The sequence below is a fragment of the Camelina sativa genome, chromosome 20 (genome assembly GCF_030686135.1).
Source record: "Camelina sativa cultivar CO46 ecotype springtype chromosome 20, ASM3068613v1".
Lineage (NCBI taxonomy): Eukaryota > Viridiplantae > Streptophyta > Magnoliopsida > Brassicales > Brassicaceae > Camelina > Camelina sativa.
The window spans coordinates 8,240,673-8,264,609 of NC_141899.1; the positions used below are offsets into that span (position 1 = coordinate 8,240,673).

The window sequence follows — 23,937 nt, forward strand, 5'->3', positions numbered from 1 at the left end:
TTCATCAAGTGATAAAAATCAATTAATCTGTCTCAAATATACTTGTGTTCTTGTGTACATGATAATAAAAAATGTAAAAGTAAATAACATTGCATTAAAATCTATCTTTTATATATCCTCTTCTATATTTTCTTGTCCTTCATCTTCTATATTTTCTTGTCCTTCATCTTCTATCAAAAGGCTAGATGAAATCATTGTCTCCTGAGAAAACAAAGTAAATAGACTTAGATTCAATTACCATAACAGAACCCTTTTAGATTGATGATCCGATGAAAATGAACCAATTGCATCATTCATGCCTTACATATTATGCATAGCTGCTATAAGAGGTAAAGATAAACGTACCATTCTTCACTAAATTCCATATCACGTCACTTTATGATCATTCTAGTCAATCTTAGTCTCTGTCGTACTAGTCTGAAATTGTAGATCAAAATAAGTTAGAACATGAGAACAAGTTAACTACACACAACAGTTCTAGATTCCAAGCTCATGTAAGCAAGTAACTACTATTTTCAAAACTCCTCTTTAGTTACAGACCTATGACACAGCTTAAGATTCTCGATGCAAAATTTGAATATACATTTCTGTAACATAAGTGAAATATGCACTTACTTGAAATTGATTGTTTGAAATAATAATCTGAAGAGCGTTAGCCACGATATCAAGTTTATCTTCAAGTCCTTTCATGCGAGACTTCAGCTCAAGTATCTCAGAGTTACTTCTTACCTGCGATTCCAAATTCTGAAAGTATTTGGACGGTGTTGGACCACGTCCCACACATCGAACTCTTCCAGAATGCTCGGAACCAAATACTTGTTCAAATGCATCCTTAGGACCAGACTCACTACTTGATGCTTCACTTTTAATATTTTGATTCATTACTTGTGTAAGCTTATCCTACAAATTCCATAAATCCTATGTAAGTAGACTAAAACAGAGAATATATAAGTAAACCAATCCTCAAACACCACATTTAAAGAAAAACATAGAACTTACTGCAGATATCCTTGCTTCATTGCAAATGAAATTTCCATCTGATCTTGTTCGTGATGCAATGAACATTTCTGCTCGACTTGGTTCTTTGCCAGTCTCCTCTTCCTATAAGATGTGTACACAATTAAGCATCATTACAAACTAACAACAACTACTTCATACAGTCACTAAAAGTAACTAAATCACAGAGACCTAAATAATAAAACATTGACTTACAATCTCATAAGCTTTTCTTGCCAAACTCTTTTTTCCAAGTGCATGTAGTATCTTTAATTCGCTTCGACTTTTAATATTACGCAGTCTCACTTTCTACAATTAGAATAGTATATATCATCGACTTTTAATTCGCTTCTTTTTGCTTTGATTGATCAGTGGGCATACTAGCAGATTCATTAAAACTAGTATCCATACTTGGAAAAGCATCTCCAAGTAGATTTCTAGTTTGGTTTTCAACCGTCGGGTTATGGAGCATGTTATCTACATTGGATTCAGATTCTAATCCAATGGTCTCTTCATGGAAATCTAATTTTTCTCCATGTAGATACCAATTTGTATATGTTGGTAGAATACCATGACATATTAAATCACCCTCAACATCAACCCTATGCTTGTATTTAACCAGGCAGCAACGCTGGCAAGGACATTTTATCATCTCTTTCTTAATATCACTAAACGCAAAATCCAAAAAAAATTTGACTCCAGTTCTGTAATCTTTAGATAAACGATGTTTTGTGATCCAAGACTTGTCCATTTTATAATCAATCTACCAATAAAGTAAACCAATTATCAATTTTGACCATATTTCACATATAAACAATCAGTCAAGAGTTAAGAAGATTTAAACCAGTATAATAAGAATGTATTATATTAGACCAAAAGTTCTACTGATTCGTAAACTCTAACCTTAATACAGAATGGATTTTATCAAATCAACGTAAACTAACACTTTGGACTAAGCAAAACACTTTGGACTGTACATTAAAAACAAGGAATCATTTCATAAAAATATGCGAGAAGATATGATGGTTGGTACCTTTGGAATGAATCTGTTTTGCCACTGGTTTCTAATGTGCCTGTGTCTTTTTGTTGAGAGTTGTAAGGCCTGAGTAACAACAAAGCCACAAAGTAAGAACATTAGTGATAATCCAACCATCATAAAATTGCTAACAATCAATTTATGAGCTTATTTCATTCAAAACAGGTTACAAAGAGTGATAAAATCCAAAGCAGATTACAAAGAGTAATTCACAGAATCATAAAATTTAAAAAAAAATAAAGAGATCGAAAAAACTTAATTCAAGAGAAGATATACAGAGATTTGAAACAGCTTCTTCACGAATCGAAAACTTCTTCACAAATCAGTAGAATTGAGCTATTTCATCACAAACACACCAAAAATTTAAGAAATCTATCTTTCGAACTTTCAAAATTTGAGAGCAGAGATGATTTTATCGTCAGAACTGAACTCCAATCGGGATTTGGACGATTCTGAAGTAATCAAAGAAGCAGAATAACGAAAAACCCTATGATTGATTTGAGTAGGCCTGGGCATTCGGTTAACCATTCGGTTTCGGTTCGGTTGTATTCGGTTTCAGTTATTTTGGATATAGTAATATAGTAACCATTTGGATATTTATGAAATTTCGGTTTAGTTCGGTTCGGTTTTTTTCGGTTCGGTTTCGGTTTGGTTATTTAAATAAATAACCATAACTAACATAAATTATATTAACATTAACCAAATAAACCAAATATAACCAAAACTAACCGAATATAACCAAAATTAACCAAATATACAATAACAAAAATACAAAAAAGGGAAAAATATTGATTCAATTTTACAAAATAGTATTTAACTTTGTAAATTCAAAATAATAACATTTACATATATTGATTATTTAAAATATTTAATTGTTTTGAATCTAGAAATAATTTATATTTTAAGTTTATTTTATAGTTTTGCATAATATTAAGTATATAATATTTGATATCTTCTAGGTTTTCGGATATTTCGGTTAACCATTTAATTGTCGGTTCGGTTCGGTTCGGTTTCGGTTAGTTTGGATATAGATTTTTACTAACCATTCGGGTATTTGAAGAATTTCGGTTCGGTTCGGTTTAGTTTTTTTCGGTTCGGTTTCGGTCGGTTATTTGGTTATCGGTTATTTTGCCCAGCCCTAGATTTGAGTTTCCCACTTTCGATTTCGACATCGATGGAGAAAAATTTCTGTACTCGGAACTGTTGAAAGAAAGAGATGAAGCAAAGAAGAACGTTTAGTCTAAAGATATTTTTTTTATTTTCTCTGAAACGATGTCGTGTTACAAATGAATTATTGAGTTTAATTTGTTCGACCTAAGTCCAAATAGTAAAAGGGACGTTTAATTAAGCCCAATACAAACTAAATTATCTAAACTTACGTCAGTTAGATAACCGACGTAAATTTCCTTCCTATATTTTCACTTTGCGTCGGTTTATGTACTGTCGTAAATAAAGCGACGTGATATAGCAAATTTCTTGTAGTGATGGTATCATTCACATGTTGACACATGTTAATTCTAAATTTATTAAAAATTTAAAATATTAGAATGTAAAAATTCAAAACCTACCATAAAAAAATTTTATATAAAAGTAAAATAGAGAAAAGAAAACCTAATTTTATTTAAAATCTTTTAAAGAAAAAACAAAAGTTTTGTTTTTAACAGTTTTTAAAATATTAACTGCTTTAAAATTTAGAAAAAGATCATTATAAAGAATATATTTATATATCATAAAATTTAAAATTATAATATTGTTTACTTATTTTAGTTTTAATTTGCTAACTTTACAAGAAAAATGATTACTTTTTATAAAAGATGAAAAAACGATTGTGAAAATTATATGATTAATTACTGTTTTTAAAAATATGTAAATACTCGTCTTTATGTAGAGAAAAAGATATTTGAAGAAGAAAAAAAAGATCTTCTCATGTTTTTTTCACCAATCAAATAATTTATTCAAAAAGACTGTTATTGTAATATATAAGATATGAGTATGTAAGATTAACATATGCGTTTTTGTAACTATTAAAAATGTTAAAGTGAAGAGACATATAATAGGTTATTTAATGTGTTCATAAAGACAATTTTTTTTTAGTAGTAAAGACTAAAGAGTATATTTTAACAGTAAAATATATTTGTGTGTACAAATACACTTTTAGTGGTAATGTAGATAGTAGATTTGTAAATGGATATACATTAGTGTATTATAGCAAAAAAAAAAAAAAATTATTTTCTATAACTAAAAGTTTATCTCTTTACTTTTATATACTGTTTTTACTTACAAAAAGAATTAAATATATATTCTTTGTTAAATTTTATTTTATTTTGATTTTGAACTCATCTACAACTATTTTCTTTAACTAAAAGTGTATCTATTTACTTTTTTTTTTTTCAACGAAACAATAAATTAAAAGTAAATTCCTTGGTTAGTTGTCCAAAGTGGAGGGAAGGGGTTTACAAAAGAAACTTCAGAGATAAGAGAACATGAAGCACAAGCAAGATAATCTGCCTTAGTATTTGACGCACGCGGGATCCAAGTGATGGAGAATAGTGGTAAGGACTCCAGCGGGTTAAACTTATCGAGCATGTTGGAGAAGGACAGCCAATCTTCAGGGGACTGCACCGTAGTGAGTAACTTAGCACAATCATTCTCGAAACATTGACAAGCGATCCCTGCAGCACGTATCCGCTTCATGGCCCACAACAACGCTTCTAACTCCGAATGTAGGTGGAGGGGCTCCGTTTTAGACACTTGGCCCCCAACAACAAGGTTTGCTCCTCACCAACGCAGCACCACCAGCCGAATTTTGAATGCATATTGGTTGCTTTCCAAGAACTATCAATCTGACAACTAGGTGAAGAAACTTGAACATCCGAAAAAGGAGATGGAGCGGACATGATCGCTGTAAAAGAGAGCGCCTCTTCTCAAGCTAACTTATCGCCCAAAGCCTGAGCAATTATATCATTCGCCTCGATCTCTAAACCTTAGAAAAATTCTTTTATTTATGGCTTTCCAGATTGCTCATAAAATATATAGTAAATTGAAGAAATTGATCAGGATCACCCTATTGAGAGGCACCCCTCCTAAAAACAAAATTCAAATTTGATTACACGGACTCATATTGAAAACCCTCTAACGAGACCGGAGTCGAAGATAAATTCTAAACTTCACACGAGTGAGGACATTCAAAGAATACATAATTAATAGTCTCCGTAGAATCGCACTTTATACACTAAATATTACATTAGACACCTTGGTGTATCTATTTACTTTTATAAATAGTTTTTAGTTACTAAAAATATTTACTTTATATTTTTGTTAAATTTAATTTTATTAAAAAAACTTTAAATCCGCACTTCGAACCGTCCTAATCTGTTACAGTATAACCTTTCATAAAAAATAACTATTCGGTTAGATTAAATAATATATATCTATATATATATAATGATAAAAATTAATAAAGTATGTATAAATCAATTATTGTTTGAACTAAAAAATTCTCAATTACTCTCGGCTCGGGTCGGATCCCTAGTGTCCATTCAATTATACCAGCCACATAGGTTAGTTGGGCAGAGAAATACAAAAGAAACCCATAAACAGACTTAACTTTCATTTCGAAGGGCCCAATAAGCCCACTTGGTTAATCTCCAAAGATATCTCATTTTGGGAAGTGTTTTGAGTTTTAAGAATGTACTAATTAAGATCTAGTATTAGATATTAACAAAATCAAAACTAACATAACCTTTGAATTTAATTTTCTTGGATTATCGTTAAATATTTCGAGTTAAAGGGACATATTTTTCCACAAACTAGATCTATAATTAAGATTTGACTTGTTTTGTTGGTTAAGGTTTGTGTTCAGGCGAGCAAGAATCGACAAGAAAACAAAATATCTGACAGAGTCCAACATTTATTTAATCCAATTATACACGAAAGACACAAAATCAATAGACGGTAAGAAAAAAAAAAAAACATAATTCGACTGTATAATGTTTCCACACAAGATATAGCCAGTTCAGTAGTTCATGTCTGTCTCGGTACCTGTCGATGACAAAAATGAAACAAATAAAAACAGATTTACAATTAGGAAATGATTATAGTAATTGTGTTTGGTTTTACTATAATTGATTAATTAATGATAATGTTGAAATACCCTAACTAGAAACATTTTATATTTCTAGAAATCTGAAAATGTTGACACCGTCTACATATGTATTTGATCAAGAGAGAATATAAATTCCCAAGGTCTCTTTTACCAATGAACTCAATAAAATACTCGATAATTTGCATAATTACTCGGATTTTATTGGTTCTTGTGTTCTTACTTCTTGGCTATATTCTTTAAATTTCGAAATAAAATATACATTTTTCATTTTAGAAAACTTGAACAAAACCAGAAACGTCACATATGGCTGACATCAATCGGTAAAGCTTAGTTAAATCACAAAACTTCAGTTACAGATATTGATTTTTACAAAATGATATCCGTTTATTACGTAAACCGACAATCATTAATTGATTTATATTTTATTATATTGTCTGCACAAATATTTTATGTTTTAGTAACAGGTGAGAGATGGGTTCTTGAGATTAATTTCTGCAGACATTTAGGACTTGACCAGAATTAGGTTTCAGGCTACAGCCCATTTTCACATACTAATTTGAAATACGAAATACTATATATAGAATTCATTTACGAAATATAAAATAAGGTAAAATAATGACATTCCTCATGAGAAAAAGGTCTGGAAATCATATATGAAAATATATTTTTTTGTTAAATAATATATAAATATTCATCATGGACTTTGTTCAGAGTGTATATATTAAATAAAAATAATTAATTGAAATTTAATTAGTTACCAGGAAATAAGCTTGGCCATGTTGTAAAGAATGCATCAAGAAACCAAACTCATCAGTGGGAAGAGGAAGACCAGAGGAATGAAGTAACACCGAATCTTCACCGAACGTTGCTTTCATGTCTATCGTTCCTTTTGTTACTTCCGTCGGAACTCCATTTATGAACACCGTCATTAACCCTTTAAGTGAAAGAAAATAATAATAATGTATATATAAAAAAAAAACAAACACAAAGATTTGAGAGCTATGTCTCAAAACACAAGATGTTATTAAACCGTAGACTTCTAACTTAAAATAAATTGACAATGAATGGAGTAACTCATATCTTATATATACCATTTAAAATTTTTTATTCAAATTTCAATGGAATATTGTATCCCTAATAGATATAGTCCACATAAATATTGATTTTTTTTTTTTTTAAAGTTTGAAATCCACCTTAAAGAAACATGGCTTTTAATTACACTAAAAACATGACCCATCCAAATATTTGTAACCTAAATTGTTTGATAAAAAGTTCGATTTACAGGTTTAAAATCTTTAACCCAAAAATTTTCGGGTGTAAAAAAAGAAATGAGCCATGCATATAAATGATTCACCTTGTTGGTATTGGAAATTGGAGTTTCCATCAGAAGGGCTAAACATCGAATGTGCATTTGAGCTATGCTGATGATGATGATCAGATTGATGGCCATAAATTGTAAACAGATCCTCCATGCCATTGCTCTCACACCCACCACTTGAAGATGAGAGGCCGAGTAAAAAAGAAGAGACTTGAGATGACGAAGTTCCATTAAGGAAGTAATTAGCTGATGATGAGTTGCTACAACTTCCAAATCCCAAATCAATCTCGCTGTTGCTGTATGGATATTGATGCATGGTCATGGCCGTCATGTGCTGGTGGTCTTCAGCTCCTCCTGAGGTGGCGGGTGCGGCGGTGGCGGCTTGAAGCTGCCGCTGTCTCCGGCGAGATCTTGACCGTCGGTTTTGAAACCAGTAGAAGACGTTTGCGTCTCCCACTGCACCGAATTTCTCAAGCATCTTTCTTATCCTCACCGTCTCGTCTTTTGGTGGGTTAACAATACCACTATTAAAGATGGATTCGAGTATCAGAATTTGCTCCGGTTTAGGTGACCAGCGTGACCGGACCGGTTCGGTAGAAGTCGAGGGGCTCTGCGATGCTCCTTCTTGATCCATTTGTTATCAAGATTCAAGAATATGCTTGCTTTTGTTTTTGGTTATTTAGGGACTATGGTAAACGCAAAAGGAGACTGTGTGGTGCCTTGAGGGGAGATTTTTGTAATGGATTTATAGGAGAGAGATTCGCAATGAATCTTCGTTTTGTTTTCCTTAAATATTAAGTTACACTATTGGAGTGTTCTCACTTAAATATATAAATATTACTATTATACAGGGTACGGTCGAATATGTTAACACGTATTCCTGAGAGGCAGACGATTTAAAAAATGAGGTTGCATATCATTTGATGATATAACAAGACTAGTGAAGAAATGCTTTACACCATTACATTATATAGACCAAGTCAGAAGCAAACCTTGGTACGCGTTTTTCTCGATCTTGAGTTGATGATAAAACTTTTTGTTTGTGTTCTCTTATTGACAAAATGGCGTTATTGCAAAAATGTAAATAAATTTCAAACTCCAATAGCAAAATCTATCAAATGAGAAAAGATCCTATATCAATCATCTTATCAAACATAGAAAAGTAAATTACGTCATACTCAGACATATTCGTTATTATAGTATTTGTTCTAAATAGTACTATAGTTTCTATCTAATAATGCGAACTCGAAGGTATTATATATACTATCCGTTGTGATTAAATTTCGTGACCTTTAGAAAAAGCAATGTGAAAAGTTCGTACTTCGTAGGCCCTAACCGGAAATTAGTTACACGGGAAAATACCAGTTATGATTGTCTTGCTTTCTGCTGTAAATATGATACAAATTTATTAGATCTTTATAAATTTATTGAATATCAAATAACTTTTTGAAACCTTGGGCGGACCTGGTAGGTTGCTTTAAATGTGGAAAAAAGATTATCCTTACGTCATGCAACAGAGGCCAAAAAAGATTTTGTTTGTCAAGTAAAAGTTGTCTTAGATTGAGATATCTAGTGATAAGACATAAGACAAGTTTTAGAACTCCTCACGCACATATATAGCAACATTAGCCGATCAAACACTATCTAGATTATGGAGTCACTTTAATATGTTTGACTCGGAAAAAAATCGTATAATTTTTTTTTTTTGTCAAAGAAAAAAAGTTGTATATATGAATGAAACTGTTATTTATGCTGATAGAAGATTTTTTTTTTCTGCGATTTTGTTGATTATTCTTATGTTACTATGTCATCCGAATCTCGATTCTTATAGTACTGGATTGAATATTGAAACGTTATTTTATGTACATCATTGTTGGTCCAGAATTTTATAAACTAATAATAAAAATGACAAGAAATAGATACTTTAGGATTTTGTTTCAATCTTTGAATTTAGTTTTCCAAGGTAACGTTTGCATTGTTAACCTATGACTTCAAATAAAAGCACTCTAGTATTACTTTTACTTGACAAACTAGACCTTTTTTTTTTTTGGATAATAAGTTTACACACCAATTTGTCATTTTTAGTCAACATCTACGTTAACGACTTATTATAGATCAAGGTGGTACATAATTTAGTCTAGTTTGTTAATTTTAGAATTCAAAATCCTTCATTAAACATGAATCTTAGTTATTCGTGGAGAGACAAATATACAAAATAAAATTCTACTGTAACACTACTTAAAATGCCAGAAAGAGTGTGGTTTTAACTACACTTCCTTTTTGATTGTTAACAACAAAGTTGTCCGTGTGTGCCGTATGCGTATGTATTGGTAAGGGTGCATGTACGTATGCAAATATAAAATTGCGTTAAAAGGCAAGAGCGTCGAAAGATACAATAGGCGACAATCTGTTTCTTTCAGATGCATTCTGGTTTTTGACGATTTGTGTTACTTGCTTAGCTGTTTCATCTCAATTTTTTTTTTATTACTACCTCAAAATACTATTATAAAGTTTCATTTCTCTGTACTTTCTCTTTCTTCTCACATGGCCGGCCACCTTCTAATTTACTTATAACCGATCAAGTGTAAAATTTATATATATAATTTCTGTACTTTTTGTTTTTGATACTTAGAAAATGATTCTTAGTATAGTGTAATCTGTTTGGATATTTTCTTGTTAACTATATTATGCATAAAACTTCTTTTTGGATCTACAACGTTATTTTACACTTTGTAAAATCATGGACGAGAATAACTGAAACACCGATATAGTATTCTCTGAAGAAAGAAAAAACTCCGACACTTAGATTAAATATAGTGATTTACATATTACAGAAGGGTCTCGAAATATCTTAAGTTTCATGCACAGCAGGAAACAACCAAATTAGAAGTAGAGTGAAACAAACCTCCCATGACATGTTACATATAAGGTATTCAACAGCTACAAAACTTTCGTCTGCTGTCCAGCTTTTTTATTTATTTTTCTTTTCTTTTCTTACATCATGTATTGGTTTAGATTCTTCATAAAAAGTTTTTTACTTTTTTTTTTGTGTGGGTGTAAATGTTAAGAAAGTCTTTTTTAATTCTTTTATCACTGAGTGTGACTGATTTGATACAACTGGGTATTACTTGTCTGTTATGACTTCCGAAGCTGTTTGTCCTTTTCTCTTCCTTTTCTTATGTTACGGTCTATTGTATTCATATAGGCGCACATTTTACGATCTCTATCTATTTCAAACCTCCTCATCTCAAAGTTGCTATTGGGACGTTTTAGGTTTGCACCTTAAATCTCTTTATATGATAAATGCATTCACACCGATAAATTAAGAGATCTCAAAACAGAGTTAACTGTAATTATAATTATAATTAGAGTCATTAGACGTCTCCGAAAATATCTTTTAAAAGAGAGTCTCTAGATGAGATATTAATTGTAAGATACGGAGCTTTAGTGATTATGCCCACAATACGTCATATGAAGTATTGGAAAAATACAAAATTGACAATGGTAAAAGTCTTAGTACTAGTAAGAATAAAGTAGTAGACCCCTAGGGATTGGGCAGAGACAGTACGAGGATCATTAAAGTTAACCTTAAGCCACTCTCTTTGTGGTCCTGAAGACCACAATCTTATAAGACAGACTTTTGAGGCTTCTTTCCTCTGAAATCTTCCTTGTGTGGTCCTGCTCTGTTAACATGTACGGACTCTCTCTTTATATATATATATATATATATACATACACCTACATATATACAACCGAATACATACTTTTATTACATATATTTATGAGAATCGGAAATTTTCTTAATCTTAGATTCCATGTATATGTAACTTTTGCTAATAAAATATGCCCTGTAATAAGTTACGTGCATCATAATATTGCATAAGGAAAACTAGAGGTAGTGAAATAAAACTGATACTACCAGACGTCCGATTACAAACATTGTGACAGTTTACAAATAATATAATAGTAGGGGCTGACCGCTGACGCATATGAACTATGAAGCAAGTTGAGCTTTGTTAATTTGAGCGATGAATCTGCAGAGCACTCATAGGGATACTAAAAATAACTAGGAAAAAGAAAAAAAAAATATTGTGAAAAAAGAGAACAAATATATTACAACAAATTATTTGTATTTTGATATGCATGTATCCTGACGTAACACATGACGACCGCTCTTCGTTTGCTCTATATAGATCTAATTTGTTTGTTTATTCAGATGTTTCATCTAGATAGACACTGTAAATTGATGCTTATTTTTGTGCGAAATAAATAACATATATATAGACGGTTTATTTTAATGAAAATTTAAAATTTAAACAAATTTCTCAAATTCATTTTGTTGAATCAAATTGAAGCATTTGGACGGAGATAGATTAGTCAAAAATAACAAATGAGGTTTTAATCTGGTATAAAAGTGATCTGATGTGTCACGCACTTGAACGATTAGCAATCACAAGAAGTGCCAAAAGGCTAAATTCCAATTAACCTTTTTGTTTGATTTGTACTTATTATATAATTAAAAAACCTGTAAACGGTCAAATATTAGAGATTCATGCGTTAATCATATTTTGAAAAATAAGTGCTAACATATATATGCTGTATTTACGTTTTTTGGTATACACAACGAAATTGCTCAGCCTTTTGGGTCATTGTTTGACCCCAACGCGTAAATGTCATCGTTTCAAAAATCATTTATCAACGATAAAACTTGTTGTCACTATGTTTCAAAACAAATACTGTTTTAGACAAAAATATTTGCATGTCCATTAAACGCATAAAACATTAAACAGAAAGTCCAATGCAAGTTTTGATCCTATGGGAATATGCTCAGCCTTTTGGGCCCTTTTGACCTTTTTTTTTTTTGGGATCAAAAGACCTTTTAAAATTTAAACCCAAACAATACTATATTTTCTACAATCATCATCATCATCATCATCGTCAGTTATATCGGTGCTACTCCAGTAAACTTTTTGATAAAAACAACTTTTATTATAGAATAAGCCTCTTTTCTTTTTGATATACAATATATTCCTTTTGAGAACATCAAAAGCAAAAGAAATTAGGTAGGAGCTATAGATAAGATATAAGTTCATTATTCATTAAATATCTTAGTTGTATGGTCCACTATCGGCCTATCGCCTCAGCCTTCACGAATCACGACAATGGTTTTGGCGTGTTGGACTTGGACTTGAGTTATCTGAGCCGCATCACCAACAAATTCAAAACATGAGATTATAAGACAACAAAGAGTGCCGATCGAAGACACTTCCAACCACATCATATTCTGAGAATCATGATTGAGACTTGAGAGAAAGGAGTTGTGAAAACATCTTTAATTTGTTAGCAGGAGGGGCAACATAAGAAGTTGCATTGAATGTGTTAATGGGGACAATCTTAGTGATCACACACTATAACACATAGTTGTATTATTTAGCTGGTATCGTCTTAACAACTAAAAAGATTATTGTAGTTGTTAGATTATATAACCTCATTAGTAGTCTATCGACAGTAGTCTATTGTATCTTTTGAACATTCCGAGTTGCCTTTATTAGTGATCCTCTTCGAGATCTGTGAGATATATCGATCGCAAACATGAATAATAACTCCAGATTCAAAGACAACAATAGGATTATTGTAAAGTAAGGGACACCCAAAGCCACACCTTTTGTGAGGATTTTGATTGAGAGAAAGGAGTTGTGAAAAACATTTTCTGTAGCCGTGTTAGGAAAATTACCCATTTGGAAAAAAAGGTCAAATTTTTTAGAAATTATAAATTAAACTTCAATTTTATTAGTAAAAGTTTAAAATATTATTATGCGCATATCTAATTTTAAATAGTGGTACAATACAATCACGATACTAACACAAATTATTATTATACATAATTTTTTCAAAAGAATAATGCATATATATAATAATAGTACTAGATATTTTAAAATATTCAATGCTAGTATAATGTAACCGAAGAGAATGTCACATTATTACAAGCAAATCATTTGTGCCAGCATCTTTACACAACTCGCCACGAAACCGACTTTAGAAGTAATTTTTAAAATCAGATAACGAAAGCGTCAAAATAATATCCCCAAACCTCATAGTCACTTTCCCTCTTCTTCCTTCTTTTATTTTTTTTATTTTTTTACATCGTTTCCAAATGTTTTTCAAACATCTCTTAGTTATGAACTTTTCAGAAATTTTAGAATGACTTTTTAATTGTATTACAGTATTCATAATATAAAATATCAAATCATGTTAGGTTTCTACACGTTACATATTCTTTTGGGGTTTCACTATATATTAAGAATATTGACATTTCATTTGAGTGTATAGTATATATATACAGCTTTTAAACAAAATTTGTTGAGGCATGACGGATTAACAACAAATCAGTCGGTTTAACTATGAATGTATATATATATATATATATATATATAATTTGACGACTAAACTAATCAGTTACCGAACCTCTGGATCAGCAATTGTCGTGATGTCCATGTTTGAGGTAAACTTAATTAGTTATATTTCTCTTATTGGATAACAGTTTATGATAAAATTAAACTATTGCAACAACTGTTAAGTTGTTATGGTTGCAATTATATGGTTGTTGTACATGTGACATTAACTAAAATAAAAGAGAATGTCCAAAACTTAAATCCATTTCTTTTTTTCCTAAGTCCTCCAAAACATTCTCAATCATATGAAAGTCTTGTTAAATGTTTTTAGATATACTTATATATTAGAGCCAAGTGGTTTTAAAGAACCACCGCTTAATTATACTGGTAACCATTTCATTAAATTGACTTTTACATTTTTTTTCATAATCGAAATCGGCAAGAAAATGAAATCGAAACAGATTAGGATGAAATTGCACACCTAATCCACCATGTAAATTGATTAGAATTCTACTATTATCGACTTAGCTGGATCAGATTTTCAGCATATCATACAAACTGTATAACAATATTAAATTCACAACATGGCAAGGGAATGTTTACAAAGTCGCTCGCACGCCTTTGCAAACGTTTCTAAGCTTAATTATCTAAATAATAACATAATCTTTGACTTTCTAATATATTCGGCATATATATGGGATGTATTAATATTATAGTCTCTAAATAATTTGTAGACGGTTGATGTTCTCGTGTATATATATATATACCTTCTGGTTGATCTCAAAGGACTCACAACCCGTTCCACAAGAAGTTATATAAGCCAATACAAAGAAGAAAACTCCTTACACCAGAAAAAATGATGAAGTTTTCTTCTCTTCTTGTGCTTTTCTTTATTTTCCCGATCGCGTTTGCTCAACTGAGAGTCGGGTTTTATAGCCAGTCATGCCCACAAGCTGAGACTATCGTACGCAATCTGGTGCGCCAACGGTTTGGTGTTGACCCAACCGTCACTGCCGCTTTGCTCCGTATGCATTTCCACGACTGCTTCGTCAGGGTAAGAATCTAATATAGCAATTTTGATATAGCTCAACATTTTCAAAACACTCCATGTCAATTATATATTTTTAACTGCTTATTTCAATACGATATCTATATGTGCATATGTTCAGAGCCTCAGAGGCGGTTTAATAAATATGTTACTCATAGTGGCTTAAACTTTTATAGCTTTTAGTTTTAAGTTTTAAATTATTTATATGTTTGTCAATCAAATTTGAGATTATCAAAATATAATAAATTACAAAAAAAAAAAACATTATCATCCAAATTTGAGATTCAATAATCAATATAACTATATTGCATACTTGTATATATAAAATGCATATTTAAGAAGAAAAAAAACTCATAAAATCACGCAAATTTCATATCATTTTGTCTGATTAATCTTATTTTAATATTTTTATTTGCAGGGTTGTGACGCTTCTCTCCTCATTGACTCAACCAATTCTGAGAAAGCCGCTGGACCAAACGGAAGCGTCAGAGAATTTGACCTGATCGACCGGATCAAGGCTCAGCTAGAGGCTGCATGCCCCTCTACAGTCTCATGTGCTGACATCGTCACATTGGCTACACGTGACTCGGTGGCCTTAGCCGGAGGCCCGAGCTACAGCATCCCCACAGGAAGGCGCGACGGTAGGGTCTCGAACAATGTGGACGTGGCCTTACCTGGTCCAACAATCTCAGTCTCCGGAGCCGTGAGTTTCTTCACCAACAAAGGGTTGAACACGTTCGATGCTGTGGCTCTTTTGGGTGCACATACCGTTGGTCAAGGAAACTGTGGTCTCTTCAGCGACCGAATCACTAATTTCCAAGGTACCGGACGACCCGATTCATCCATGGACCCTGCTTTAGTTACCAGGTAATTTAGTTACAAGGTTCAAGATTTATAAACTAAATGATCTCACATTCAACAATAAGTCTTTTATTTAAATCAACAAAATTACATTCTGATTTTTTTTCTTTTATAGCCTAAGAAACACATGCAGAAATAGTGCGTCAGCGGCCCTAGACCAGTCGACTCCATTGAGATTCGACAACCAGTTCTTCAAGCAGATCCGTAGAAGAAGAGGAGTGTTGCAGGTTGACCAACGGCTCGCAACTGACCGACAGACTCGTGGCATTGTGGCTAGGTACGCTAACAACAACGCCTTCTTCAAGCGTCAGTTCGTTCGAGCAATGGTGAAGATGGGAGCCGTTGATGTGCTTACTGGCCGTAACGGTGAGATCAGGAGAAACTGCAGAAGATTCAACTGATGAGCTTGATTTATACAGCAAAAGTGTGGATATAATACTACATTTGAAACATATATATAGTTTCAAATCCTCTTTATATTTTCTAATTCATTTTTGGTTTTGGTTGGGGTTTTATTGCATGAATAAGGCTTTTCTTAAGACTTTTGAGAAAATTACTATATATTATAATGTTGGTCTGCATTTGGATAATGTATCTTAACTATACGAATATTTTGTGGTATTGACAATATTGATTTATATCTTATCATTGTTAATCATATACTGTATGTATGAATTTTATTTTTCATTCTTGTTTTGTTCTCTAAATGTGTAAGAGTGTGAACTTGGCTTTCTTAATGAAGGATACAATAACATTAATGCTATGATATGAAACTCTCGCATTATAAGAAACTAATAACCAAAATATATGCAAAATATAAGTAAAAGTAAGTAAAATACTAAAATATAAACAAAATCATATTTCGAACTTTGAATTTGGCTAGTATTATATTTAAATAACTAGGGTTTAACCTGCAGTATATGGCAAGACAAATTTTAAAATTTTACATTTTAGTTGTTAAGTTTTATATTTGAAATTATTTTATTTATTGGTAATATATTTTATTATATTATACTTAAGAGATTAAAAAAGTTGTATAGTTTTTCTTTAGTTGTGTATTTCTAAAGTATGCGTTAAGTGTGAAAAACTTTACTTCGACGAGACAATCATGGTCTACATCCGTAGTAGCGCCGCGGTAACTGTGGGATTTGTGTCAAATCGTCGATGCACCATATGGCTAACGACTTCTAAGGCATGAGGACATGAATTATTGTAGAAGCCGACTCTTAGGCTTTGAATGGAAGGTCAGACAAAAAGAAAAAAACAGATCATCCTTTAATGCAGTCTTCTTATCACTAAGTCACTATTCAAAAATTTCTTTACTTTTAAAAGCACACAGTTCATATTATTTTTGTCTTCTTATGGTAAATGCAGGAGAAATACATGCTGGTCTACAACTTTTTTGATGTTGTTCACCCTTAATATGCATTTGAACAGCCAAATCTACTTGATTCACTTTTGTTCTGTTTGATCTCCTTGAACCGCTTGATCTGCTCTGTCCGATACGCTCTCTCCATTCGGGGCCTTAATTCCGAGGAAGACGCAATCGAAAATAAACATAAAAAACAACACTAGAAAAAAACTCTTTATATATATTTTTAAATATTTTTATACCTTTTTTCTATGCTGAGTTTTTTTTTTTAATGAGAAGCATTGGTTCAACCAAGGTATTTAATATTATATGGCACATATAGAAGAAGAAACTCAACCGTTATTTTTTTTTTTATTATTATTTTTTTTTCATTTACTGTATATTAATTTTTATATATTGAGAGAATTAATGGTGGAAGCCCCTTTGGCCCAGTGGTTGGCCTAGGGTTCATTAATGCTTTTACACCAAGAGGTCTGGGGTTCGAACCCCAGATAATAGGATTTATTAGTTGTGCAGATTTAAGGAGGAAAATTTACATACGATCTCCAGTGATGCGCAATTATTGCTGTTCGCCATGGTTCTACATACAACTGAAGGAAGAAGAAGGTGTATTAAATGGCCTCCCACGAAGTTCATGGTTTTTTTGGCCTAAATTTGAAAGTTCATGTATTTAATTACATTTTTCCCAACTTGAGTAGTCTAATTTTTATTATTCAAATAATAATAACTAATTATTGAATGAGTTATTTAAACCTCCAAAATAAAAAGTCATCCTATACTCTTCAAAAACACATTATTGAACTGGAGTATATTTCAATAAAAAATGTAATAATGTAATTTGATCACATGTATATTATTTTTGTTTGTAAATAGACAAATAAAATTTAGCACATGGGTTCTCATAGTATTTTACAAAAGTAAATATTATTTTTAATCATTTTTATGTTTTCGAAAAACATAGAAGAGTAATACATCAACAAATTTAACAAATCACCTCTCAAATAATAGAGAAGATATATGAATATATTTTTAATTACATAAATAGTAGATTATACATTTTCTGTTAAATAATATCTACGTCATGAATTATATTCATGAAAATTTCTCAAGTTTTAAATATCTTCAACTCAATTTGATGTAAATAAATAATAATTTTTTCAATTATAACCAAAAATATTATTGCAAAGGATGTTTGCTGCACATGTACAAATAACAATAAATAGTATAATAGTCAAATTAAGCTTGATTTTACAGTTTAGAGGTATAAAGCAAAGATTGTCGAGTAATGTGAACAAAAAAATCAAAATGCATTATCTTATTTTGTGTATACATAATTCGATTTAGAATCTTTTCGCCTTGTTGAGTACAAAAAATTATTTAAATTATATAATTTTGGATTAATACATGAACTTTCAAATTTAGGCCAAAAAACCATGAACTTTGTGAGAGACCATTTAATACATCAAGTTTTGTTGGGTAGCCGTTTAAAACATCAAATATCGTTGATGACGTTAAAAACAACATGCCGTTAAATAGCAAAGTAACGGTCGTTAGTTGCTCAGTTATCTCATTTAACGGTATGTCTATGTTGGCTTGGTCAACAATATTTGGTGTTTTAAATGGCTAGTCAACAGAAATTGATGTATTAAATGGCCTCCCATAAAGTTTATGGTTTTTTTGGCCTAAATTTGAAAGTTAATGACATTTTCTCCCCTACCTAATCTAACACCCCCCTAATTTACTTTAAATAACACAATTAGGAAAATATACATTTAACCCTTGTTAAATATTCATATTTACTTCTTCTTTTTTCTCAACGAGGGAAAATTAAATATTCTGTAATGCCATTTTCATCTAAAATTATTTAGCAATGATTAAAACTTTTAAATAAGACAGTAGTAAAAAGTTTAATGTTCACTGTAAAAATGCCATTCTCTTTTATTTATTTTGATAAAAGGTTTCATTCTTTCTAATCTTTTCACAGATTAATAAACTTAATAATAAGAATATATTATTTGATTTATAAAGATGTAAACAACTAATACGTGACGCTAACAAAATACAAATACACAAACAAATGATGAAGAAGGATGTGAAACTTGGGTACCAAGGAACGTAAGTACGAGGGAAAACTCGGGAAAAGCTAGAGAGACTTAAATCAATTTCAAATCGAAGTTAGAGAGACGTCGAAGAATTGTCTATAACAACAAACAACAGCCTCTTTGGCCTCTCACGTGAAGATTATAAGAACCAAGACCAAGAAGATCTCTATCTCTCTCTTAATCGATTTCTTTCTCTGTCTTCACTTTTACTCTCTCGCTTCTTCTCTCTCTCTCTCTCTCTCTCTTCGTCTCCTTGATCTTTTGTCACCGTTTCCGCCGCAAGAAAACCGTGACTCACCTTCGTCTTCCTCAACCGTGACGTTATTCACCTTCGTCTATCTCAATGGTACTTCTTCTTCTTCTTCTTCTTCTCAAATCAGCATTAGCGTCGTTTCTTCAACCTCAACTCACCATTAATTCACTCTCTCACTGAGATTCCTCTTACCTTTTGCTTTTTTTTTAACAGGAAATCGAACAACCCGTAACTCCTCCCGCCGCAGAGCAACAAACACTAACCGGAAGATTCTTCAGATGCCTCTTCACTTGTATCTTCTACACGCAACTAACCCTAATCTCAATCTTTGTGATCGTTCTCACGCTACGAGGTCTCGTCTTCACCAAATCACCTAACTTCCATCCCAAGAAATGGTACACTCCTCTGTTATCCTCTGTTGCTATCTCCGGAATCCTCTCTTTAGCCTGGAATTGCTTCTTCGTCTGCAACATTCGAGCCACAGTCAAAGCAACTCTCTGGTTCACACCGATACTCACAATCTCCGTCGGGATCTTCCTTATTCTCTACGACAAAAACGTGGCCCTATGGATCGGTGTACTTCTCGTGGTCCATAGCATCGTTACAGCAATGTATGGCTGGCTTTACGTCATTAACAAGCATGAGTTTACATTCAAGATGATGTCAATCGCCACAGGGTTATTACCTGCAAGAACCAGGGCTATAGCAGTTGGATCAGTGATCATAAGCGTCTTTTACTCTGGTTTCTTGGTTGCTGGAATCGGTGGAGCTACTGCTACAAGGACACGTCTAGATATACTTTTCATCTCCATCCTCGTGATAAGCCTTGCCTGGACAATGCAGGTTCTCAAAAACGTTCAAGAAGTCGCGATTTCTAAAGCCACATATGTACACTTTAGGCGTGATGAGTTCATGAATGCCTGTGACGCTCTTTGTGCCACTCTGAAAAACCAGCTCGGGAGCGTTTGCATAGGTTCAACGCTCGTTCCTCTTATTGTACTCTTTAGGGGATCGATCCGGTGCTCTAATCTGCAGGATGGGTGTGACGACGACCAGGACATCTATACAAGTACTCGAGGCTGCTTTTGGATTGCCAACCATATTATTTTGTCCGGAAACAGATATGGGTTTGTTCATGTGGGAGCTTACAACAAAGGGTTTGTGCAAGCGTCAAATGATACCTGGAGGACGTTCAGAACAGTGGCTGGATTTGAGCAATTGATTGACTTTGACATCACCAGCTCCATCTGTTTCTATAGTGCCATGGGAATTGGTGCAATCTCTGCATTAACTGCAGGAATATGGGAGCTTCTGATCGAAAAGGATCACTTCTTTGAGCTGACTCTCTATGCTTTCATCATCGGATACTTTGTGGTGAGATCTGATTATCAAAATGCAGGAAACTAATCAAAGTTGGCTTTTACTATGGGACTATCCTTATGTAACTGTTTGTGTTGGTGTGTTTCAGGGGAGAGTTTCATCTGCGTGGCTACAAGCATGTGTGATGGGTTACTATGTAGCTTATTCTGAGGATCCACAGAGCCATATCTTTGACAACACAATTCCACAACGTATCGAGCGGCAAAATATCGAAAAGGCAAAAAGAGAAGTCGAGAATAGAGTGCGGGAAGATGAGGATGAGGAGATAACACACTTGTAGAGAGCTCAGATATACGGATGGTAACCACTTAGTTCAGAAAACAATACTTTCGTTTCTTTCTTTTCACTTTTCACTGAGGCTTTTTAAAGCTTAGACTAAAAATTGGAGATTGTTTAGTTTCATATTGCAAAAATGTAGCTAGAGAAGGAATGTACATACAGAGTGAAACGAGAATGATTCAGTTCTGATCCTTTCCCTGCTTATTTTCTTGCTCTTTGATCCGCTGTGCATCTGATTACATAAATAGTGAAAAGAGCAATAGAAAAGATAGAGAGTCATAGTCACAGCCACTTAGGAGACCATTTTATATAACAACATGAAAATGAACGGACTCTGTTACAAGATCGTAAATGTTTCAGCTAGAGACTACATCAGTACAGGAACACAAATGTATATAAGGAACTCAAAAAAGTAGGTTTTTACAATAAGATCAGAGAGAAGGCACGACGTATAAAAAGTGGTGACTAGAAACAAGTGGATCTCGGAGTTCATATCAGTGTCCTACATGACCACGCCCGCCACAAGTTTTGCACATAATGTTACCAGTTCCACCACAACCTACAACAGAATCAACATATATAGTTAAGATGAAAGACAAAGTAAATTGCATAAGGGATGGAGGCTTTACCTAAGCAACGGACTTTAACAATGATGCCTTGGCTTTCCATAATTGAGTCTACATAGAGACCAGTGCCAGAGCAAGTGGCACAGAGCAATGCACCTTTAGCTTCACAACAAGTACAACGCTGATTATCACCAATCTCTCTCTCCGATATAGATAATCCTACTGGCTCCTCGATTATTTCCTCAGGAATGGGTTTATCATAACAGAACATTGACTCAAGACTGCTTCTTTGTCGGTTCACATCTCTTTTTAAGCTTGACTCAGCCTATGAATTCAAAGAATTGCCTCAACTTAGCAAACGAAATATGTTACCTTACCTCTATCAGAAGAAATAGGATTCTCTTTCTCAATCACCCTAAGTACATTGATAAGATTCAGATTTCCAAATATGGCTTAGTTTCAGATAGAGAGAATTCGAAATAACACAAGTCAGATCACAGGTTTAACACTCTGATACAGTCTACAACAAATCTCGTAATCCTCTATATGAATTAAACAACAAGCCAGAGGAGGATGGACAAATTATTAACCTTGAGAGATGAAGAAGGACGAAGAGAGCACAATCTCACGCAGCAACCGAATCCACTAGAAGGAATCCGGCGTCGGATTCCGCCAACAAAACTCGATGTCGCCGGCAAAGCAAAATCTAAAGCGGAACTCATCGTCGTATGCTCTACGCGAAATTCGAAGATGGAGACGAGACTGAAAAATATAAAATCGAAAGATCGAAAGAGTGATGATGATAGAGCTTTGGAGAAATCGCCCATTCGTAAGTCTCTAGTTCTTCCTGAAGGTCCCGTAACCGGTATAATATCCGGTTACCAATTTTAATTATGTTAACCGAAATTTTGGGGAGTTGGTATGTTTATGAGTGGTTGGGGTAAAATTAATGTGAGAGATGTCACGATCGATAATAAGTTTGGAATTGGTCTGACTCTTGCTGTCTTAAGGGTCCGTCGGCTTTTAAAGTGTTCACTTTTAAGATATTTCTTCATCTCTAATTTTAAAGAGTAAATCGGATATTAATTTTTGGACACAATACAACTTTGTGGACATAAGTAAGGAAACATATATCTTAAAAAAGACTAAACTAACAAATAACAATAGATAAATCTGTCAAAAAGTTTAAGTGGTATAGACAATTACAAGGATTTGTGGTTTGGACCGTTTGGTGTTCAGTTTTTTTTTTCTTATAGATTGTATCAAACCTCCATGAGTAATCGAAGGTTTTATATCGAGTAGAAGTATGTTAATTAGTAGAATGGGACGTACGTGTTGATTCTTGTGACTTTCTACTCACCTATTATTTGCATCTCAAGCAATAAAAGCAAAACTGTAAACTAAATAAAAGCAAAAAAAAAGTAATAAACGCGTTTGAAATTTGAAGACCGCGTGGCTCTAGGGACTCGGTACTTTTACTTTGCAATTCACACTCATAAAGTCATAAGTCCTCTTAATCTTGATTACTACGCTCGATTTTATTTGAACTTCGCTAAATATCCTTAAGCTAAACTTTATCCTAAATCCTAATCCATCGACCGACTTATTACTCCTTTTAGTAATAAAAGTCGACTTTATGTTTTTTTTTTTCAGTCGACATCATTAATATAGAGTTATCCCTTGTGTGACTGTGCGAGTAATAGTATACTGGAGTATATATTTCTTTATTAACTTTATCTTTATCACAGTATGATTTCCTTTATATTAACATCTTCTACTTGTATCTTTCTGTCCCATTTTCGCAACTTTCTCTTTATGATCGTGGGTGTCTCAATCAGAATTTGGAAATTTTATATGGAATGTATATATATTTCCTAAAATACGTTCGAACCAATAAGTTTCAATTTTTTATATATATAAAAGGAAAGTAAATTTGAAAGCTAATAATGTACCAGACGACACCACCACCGGTCACTCACACCCATGAGTGATGAATCCATGACCCATCGTGCTAGAAAGCCATTATTCTATCAACTTCTTCTTAATACATTTTCAAGTTATCCTCATGTGATCTGGGGACTATCAGAAGATAAGGCGGTGATTTAAGCTCAGCTACCAAGAACTATTTTAATCAATCAAGAAACAGTTCACAATTGATAAAACTAGACAAAATAAGCAAAACAACATACGTACTACATTATATTATATATATTCATCAAAATATCAAAA

At 32.7% G+C, this 23,937-nt stretch overlaps 4 protein-coding genes and 1 long non-coding RNA gene across 8 annotated transcripts; 2 read left to right on the forward strand and 3 right to left on the reverse strand.

Annotated features, from left to right (window-relative positions):
* LOC104770093 (uncharacterized) lies at positions 1-2,523 on the reverse strand. 4 transcript variants are annotated; one of them, XR_015592085.1, is made up of 7 exons: positions 2,309-2,523; positions 2,030-2,098; positions 1,213-1,305; positions 1,000-1,101; positions 616-900; positions 346-417; positions 1-201 (listed from the first exon to the last, which is right to left on the reverse strand). It is a non-coding gene; the product is annotated as an uncharacterized LOC104770093 (long non-coding RNA). The 4 variants fall into 4 exon arrangements; XR_015592086.1 differs by lacking the exon at positions 1,213-1,305; XR_015592083.1 differs by lacking the exon at positions 2,309-2,523 and having other exon boundaries at positions 2,030-2,279.
* Positions 2,524-5,905: 3,382 nt separating this feature from the next.
* LOC104770094 (WUSCHEL-related homeobox 12-like) lies at positions 5,906-8,251 on the reverse strand. Its single transcript, XM_010494445.3, has 3 exons — positions 7,492-8,251; positions 6,896-7,071; positions 5,906-6,073 (listed from the first exon to the last, which is right to left on the reverse strand). Exons 1-3 carry the CDS (start codon positions 8,087-8,089, stop codon positions 6,056-6,058), a joined length of 792 nt encoding a protein of 263 aa, XP_010492747.2. The 5' UTR covers positions 8,090-8,251; the 3' UTR covers positions 5,906-6,055.
* A 6,370-nt stretch (positions 8,252-14,621) lies between these two features.
* On the forward strand, positions 14,622-16,445 carry LOC104770096 (peroxidase 57-like). The gene is made up of 3 exons (XM_010494446.3): positions 14,622-14,901; positions 15,314-15,762; positions 15,872-16,445. The coding sequence occupies exons 1-3, from the start codon at positions 14,704-14,706 to the stop codon at positions 16,155-16,157; spliced, it is 933 nt and encodes a 310-aa protein (XP_010492748.1). The 5' UTR covers positions 14,622-14,703; the 3' UTR covers positions 16,158-16,445.
* A 2,964-nt stretch (positions 16,446-19,409) lies between these two features.
* LOC147918600 (uncharacterized) lies at positions 19,410-21,346 on the forward strand. Its single transcript, XM_087504756.1, has 3 exons — positions 19,410-19,576; positions 19,697-20,857; positions 20,952-21,346. The coding sequence occupies exons 1-3, from the start codon at positions 19,574-19,576 to the stop codon at positions 21,141-21,143; spliced, it is 1,356 nt and encodes a 451-aa protein (XP_087360882.1). The 5' UTR covers positions 19,410-19,573; the 3' UTR covers positions 21,144-21,346.
* A 75-nt stretch (positions 21,347-21,421) lies between these two features.
* LOC147918601 (uncharacterized) lies at positions 21,422-22,967 on the reverse strand. The gene is made up of 3 exons (XM_087504757.1): positions 22,299-22,967; positions 21,772-22,033; positions 21,422-21,701 (listed from the first exon to the last, which is right to left on the reverse strand). The coding sequence occupies exons 1-3, from the start codon at positions 22,533-22,535 to the stop codon at positions 21,637-21,639; spliced, it is 564 nt and encodes a 187-aa protein (XP_087360883.1). The 5' UTR covers positions 22,536-22,967; the 3' UTR covers positions 21,422-21,636.
* Positions 22,968-23,937: the final 970 nt, after the last annotated feature.